This window comes from Protobothrops mucrosquamatus, unplaced genomic scaffold (genome assembly GCF_001527695.2).
Source record: "Protobothrops mucrosquamatus isolate PMUCROS unplaced genomic scaffold, P.Mucros_1.0 scaffold_177, whole genome shotgun sequence".
In the NCBI taxonomy this organism is placed as follows: domain Eukaryota; kingdom Metazoa; phylum Chordata; class Lepidosauria; order Squamata; family Viperidae; genus Protobothrops; species Protobothrops mucrosquamatus.
Window position 1 is genome coordinate 3,831,595 of NW_015386253.1, and position 5,973 is coordinate 3,837,567.

A 5,973-nucleotide genomic window follows, 5' to 3' on the forward strand; every position below is an offset into this window, starting at 1 on the left:
ACTTTCTTCAGATCGTATGATACCGTTTCCAGCGAGTCCGGGGCGATTAAGCTCTCGGCGATCTCAAAGGTGTCTTGCCCACAAACGCACAACAATGTGGCAGCCTTTAAGCCTTCCTCCCGAATTTGGTTTATGCGGAAATATGTCTTGACTCTTGCAACATAAGATTACCACCTCTCGGGGTGAGAGACGTCGAATTCCGCTAAACGCCCAACTTTCGTCATGATCGAGGATCAGGGTCTTCTTCTGCAGCCGCACGCACCCTCCAGCGATTTCGTACTGGCAGGATAACGCTGACTTTCATGCCGTTTTTTCTTCCGGACTTCTTTGGGTGAGTCTTCAAGCTTTCCTAGCTGTATAGACTGAATCCCACCTTCGTTGCCAGTGTTATGTCCGGAGAATAATGGCGCTTGAGATGAAGCATTTCTAACAAGTCTTTATTCTCTGCTTCCATTCTACGAACAACGACAAGCCCAGAGGCGCGCAAGCCTCTATATATACCCTCCGATCCACGGGCAATTCCAACCAATCACAAGGCAATCCTTTCCCGCCTTGCGCATGCGCGCAAGGCCGGCGCAGCTCAGTCTGGTCCCGGGCAGCTTTTGCAAATGCCCGGGACTCTTGCAACTTCCCGCGCCTGCTTCTGCAGGCACGGGACACAACAATAACTGTAGATACTTTAAATGGATTGCACTACATTGCTGGCTATATTACATAAATTACATAAATAAACATATATCAAGTTATAGTTCAAACAAAGACAGAGCATGATTAGGCAATTATAATTTTCTGAGTTGCTTTTAACCAAAAACTAAAATGTTCAGTAACAAGAAGCAGACTACAGTAGTTAAGGACAACATGCAAATAAAAATTCTTACACACCAATGATTTTGGAGATTTAAGGACATAGGCTAATTTTCCCCTCTGCAGTTAATACCCAAATTTAAAATTTAAAATTCCAGTTCCATACTCGAAGCATACTGTAAGAAATATAAAAATGCATGTTGAATAGTAAATGTATTTAGAAATAAATACTTTGATATTTCAAATATTTATTAATATTTTCCTATGTTAAAATGCATAGGATTTTATTTAAAATGTCAATGCATATTTAAATATTTTAATATAATGCAGGAATGGAACAGAATATATTTATGAATGGAGACATGCCCAAGATCTGGTTATTTTACATTCAGATATTTAAATATTTAGCAGATCAAATAATATGACCGGACAGGGGAATTCCTGTGCTACTGGTAGTAGACAACTAGTCCTTTTGTCTTGGCATAAAGAGCTTGAAATCCAACTCCTACTGTTCAAGTCCAATAATGAAACCAATACCTAGAGTATTGTAGACTGTAGATAAACTTGGAAAGAGGGCTTGTAACTGTCTACTGTTTACTAGGACAACTTTGAATTTATTATAAACCTCATTTGTTTGGAGAGATGAGTGTGTTAAATTGAAAATGTCTGCATGATAGAAAAAGTGCCTAAAACCCAGGAAGAACAGTTTGTATTACTGATACTCACTGGACTGGTTGCCTTTGGGACGACATGTACTGGGACTGGTTGCCACAGGAGTTCAGGATTCCAAATTTGATCATCAGTAGGAGGGAACAGACCAGCAAGATTTGCTTGGGCGCTCATGATGGTTCGATCAATTTCAGTGCTTTGGATTAAGATCTAAGAGAAATAAAAGACCATTGTGTCACAGCAACTTAGTATTTTTTTTCCTGAATTTTGCCTGCCCAGCTAGAGAAAAGAAAGTTCAGCCTGAGTGTAGTGTAGTGTACTGAAGTGGAGAACAACCTGTGGAAACAGACATGTGGTAGAGTAGATATGGTAGAAAACAGTGTTTTCTTTGTAGCTAGTCTGCTTCTTTAATTTTAATGTGCATACCTTAATGAGAAGTACTTGGTATTACTAATTTATTTCTTCCACTGAGTATACTTGTTTATATGTACAATGAGTATACTTTTGTGAATAAGTGTGCCCTTTTTGGCAGCGTTTTCTGAAAAATTATATGGTGAGAACAGTTCAAATATGTCCCAGAACAGAAAAAAGAACTCTACTTTAAGCAATCTGTTCTTGAAGCTTCCATGAAAGATGAAGCGAGTTGAAACCTCCGTTAAAAATGTCTGAATATTAATGTGGTATTTCTTAAAATTTTGAATGAAGACTGAGGAACCCCAAATTCAAATCTACCCTCAACCATAGAAGTGTACAAATGACTTTGGGCCTCTCAGCCCAACTTTTCCTAACATGTTGCTGCTGAGGGAAAAATTGGATGATGTCTTAATCTCTCCTGGAGACAGAAATCTGGCAAACAAGCAGACAGGTATATTAAATAGATAAAATATCCAGAAAATTACATTTATCCATCTGCAATTCCTGTAAATTGCTGGCTCTCTGATGCTATGTCTGTAGGTGTGATAAACATTATATAGGGAACATGTATAATTTATCTGTGGGCATCAAAATTCTGAATTTTTGATATTTTGAGCTCTATATGACTAAAATTGGATAAAACTTTTTTATGTTTTTGTACTCACCTCCTCTCTTTTGTAACTAGCACTCAGAAAATCTGAATATCTCTTCTTTATATATTGCCCAAGCTCATATTGCTGCTGCATTCCAATCTATGGAAAAGCAATATAGCGATGAATTACTTAAAAAGAAAAATCCAATCATAATGCACTTTCCAGTTTGCATGAAGAACTAAGTAATAGCCATATTTTAAGTTTTTACTGGTAATCCTTGATTTATGACTACAATTGAGGCCAAAATTTCTTTTGTTAAGTGAAACAGTTGTTAAGTGTGTTTTGCCCCATTTTACGACTTTTCTTGCCACAGTTGTTAAGTAAATCACTGCAATTGATAAATTAGTAACATGGTTGTTAAGTGAATCTGGCTTCTCCATTGACTTTGCTTGTTACAAGATCACAAAGGTGATCCCAATGCAACCATCAAATTTGATCACATGACCTGGGGGGGGTGCTGCAATGGTCATAAGTGTGAAAAATGGTCATAAGTCACTTTTTTATTGCCATAGTAATTTCAAACAGCCACTAAATAAAATGTTGTAATTTATAGAGCTCCTTAAAGCAACTCAGCCTTGTAATATTGATACAACAGTTTACCGAGATAGTAATATGATTCTTAATACATCTCTGGATAATTTATTAAAGTTGTGACTACTTTGGATTTTTTACAAGCTGATAAAAAATCAATGACATGTATTACTATTTTTTATCTGACGGTACCTCCTCCAGGAATCTACCAATGATTATTTAAAGCTAGTCTAGTCACATAGTCATAATTTCCCCAAAATGATGTATTTCAGTTTTCAGATTTTATTTTGGATCACAGTATTCCAAACAAAAGTCTTCTACTCTATGGAAAGTAGGTTCTTTATATGTCCCCTTCCACATATAACGGCTGGTTTGGAACTGGTCCTGTTTTGGTTGGTTATGTCCCATCAAATTGTTTTCAACTCCAAGCAATCACAAAGATAGATTTTCTCCATTATAACTTATCCTTACCCTGTTATTTCAAGTCTCCTAATGGGGTATTCATTCTCACCGTAACTGAGTCCATCCACATTGCTGCTGGACTTCCTCTTCTTTTTCTTTACCTTTTCCAGCTTTACAATCTCTTCCAGAGAGCTGGGATTTTGCTAATGTGTCTGGAGTAGATTAATTTGAGGCTGGTCATTTGTGAGAACTCTAGGCTGATTTGTTCAATGATCCATCAGTTTCTTTTCTTAGCTACCCGAGGTATTCTCATGAGTTTTCTCCAACACTAAAGTTAATGCTCTTCCTATCCTCCTATCCTCCTATCTTCCTATTCCTTCTTAAAGTCTCATTTTTGCATCCATGGAGTGTTACAGGACTACCATGGCTTGCATAATTCTAATATTACATCATGGCATGTGAATATCTTTTTTTTCGTGGCTGCTCTACCCAGTCCTACTTTGATGGATGATTCTAAATCTTCATTGTCAATTCTCAGGCTGGTTGTTCTATCTATTATAATTATTTTGATTTATATTTAATTATTGAACCCATTTTTCACAGTTCTCTTTTATTTTCAATACTAGAGCTTGAAGTACCTTTGCCTTTTTAGCTATCAGGGTAGTATAATCAGCATGTTTCTTTTTCCAATTTTAAAACAACACCTACATTTTTCCAATCTAGCTTCTCTTAACACATATTCAGCATAAATGTTAAATAAATGAGGAAAGAATATGCAGTCTTGTTACACTTCTTTGAACACCTGGAACCAGCCTATGTCTTGATGTTCTGTCCCTACTGTAGCTTCCTGAACTGTATGTACATTTCTTATGAGGACAGTGAGATTATCATTTTGGGGATTACCATTTTCCTGAGCTCTTTACATAGCTTAATGTGGTTGACATCATCAAAAGCTTTTCTATAATCGATGAAGCACATAATGACTTCTTTTGTGTGTGTGTTCTTTGGCTTTCTCAATTATCCACTATAAATCAGCAATAATATCTCATGTTCCTTGGCCTTTTCTAAAGTCAACTTGAACATCTGACATCTCTTTTTCCACATAGGAGCTAATCTGCATTCAGTGGTGGGATTCAGCTGGTTCGCACCACTTTGGCAGAACCAGTAGCTAATTTTTTGTTGCCGAGGCCCAGAATGGACTTCCAGAAGTGGCATCCACACAGATAACTAGTTGTTCACATATTTGAATCCCACCACTGTCTGCGTTGGATGATCCTATGTATTATTTTGCTAGTGTGTGAAGTTAAAGATATTGTATGATTGTTTGCACATTCTGTTAAATCTTCTTTTTTGGTATTGGAATGTAAATTGATCTCTTGCAATTGGTTGGCCACTGTATTATTCTCCAGTTTTGCTAGCATAAATTGGTTAGAAACTTGACTGATTCATGTTCTGTTGCTTGTCATATTTCAATGGGTATTCCATGAATTGTTGTACCTTTCTGGCTTTCTAATAATGGAGTATGATTTTATAGCACTAGTGGTTCTTGAATATCTTTTAAGGCATCTTACATGTTTACATGTCTACTGTATAATGTTTCAGCATATTCCTTTCATCTTCCTTTGTTCTGTTTTGAATTGGTTGTGATCTTTTGAGTAACATCTTTTAGCATACCAAGCTTTCAAGACTGGAAGCTCCTATTGATCTTTTGAATAACCTTTCTTGTTTTACCATGCCTGTTTCCATCTACAATATGAATTTTAATGTGGAGAAAAGCAAAGTTTTACATTTAGGCAGGAAAAATCAAAGACGTAAGTACCGATTAGGCGAGACCTGGCTCAAAAAAAAAGTAACTGTGAGAGGGACCTTGGAGTCCTAGTGGACGATCATCTCACTATGAACCAGCAGTGTGCAGCAGCAGCCAAAAAAGCAAATACAATCCTAGGTTGTATACACAGAGGCATAGAATCAGGATCACACAAAGTATTAGTACCACTTTATAAAACCCTAGTAAGACCACACCTGGAATACTGCAACCAATTTTGGTCACCATACTACAAAAAAGATGTTGAGATTTTGGAAAATGTTCAGAGAAGAGCAACTAAAATGATCAAAGACCTGGAGACTAAAACATATGAAGAAGGGCATAAGAATGGACTAGGTTTGGCTAGTCATTTGAGGGGCTACCACAAAGAAGAGGGCATTAAACTATTCTCCAAAGCACCAACTATTCTATTCTATTCTATTCTATTCTATTCTATTCTATTCTATTCTATTCTATTCTATTCTATTCTATTCTGTCTTTACAAATGATTCTTATCTCTTCTAACAACTGTCTGAAACTGTTAAATTCTTTTTTGAATTTAAATTTTTTTTCTTGGTTTTTGCTTGTTGGCAATTTATACTACTTGTTTTGTCATCTCTCTCTCTCTCTCTCTCTCTCTCTCTCTCTCTCTCTCTCTCTCTCTCTCTCTCTCTCTCTCTCTCTCTCTCTCTCTCT

The 5,973-nt window shown here is 36.7% G+C and overlaps 1 protein-coding gene across 1 annotated transcript in view; it reads right to left on the reverse strand.

Moving 5' to 3' along the window:
• Positions 1 to 5,973, reverse strand: part of LOC107293514 (prostatic acid phosphatase) — a 30,771-nt gene that overhangs the window by 14,795 nt on the left and 10,003 nt on the right. Inside the window, exons 3-4 of the mRNA XM_015822670.1 lie at positions 2,553 to 2,639; positions 1,531 to 1,683 (exon numbers count right to left, since the gene is read on the reverse strand). Of these exons, the coding sequence (XP_015678156.1) occupies positions 1,531 to 1,683; positions 2,553 to 2,639 (240 nt within the window). The remainder of the gene's footprint in view (positions 1 to 1,530; positions 1,684 to 2,552; positions 2,640 to 5,973) is intronic.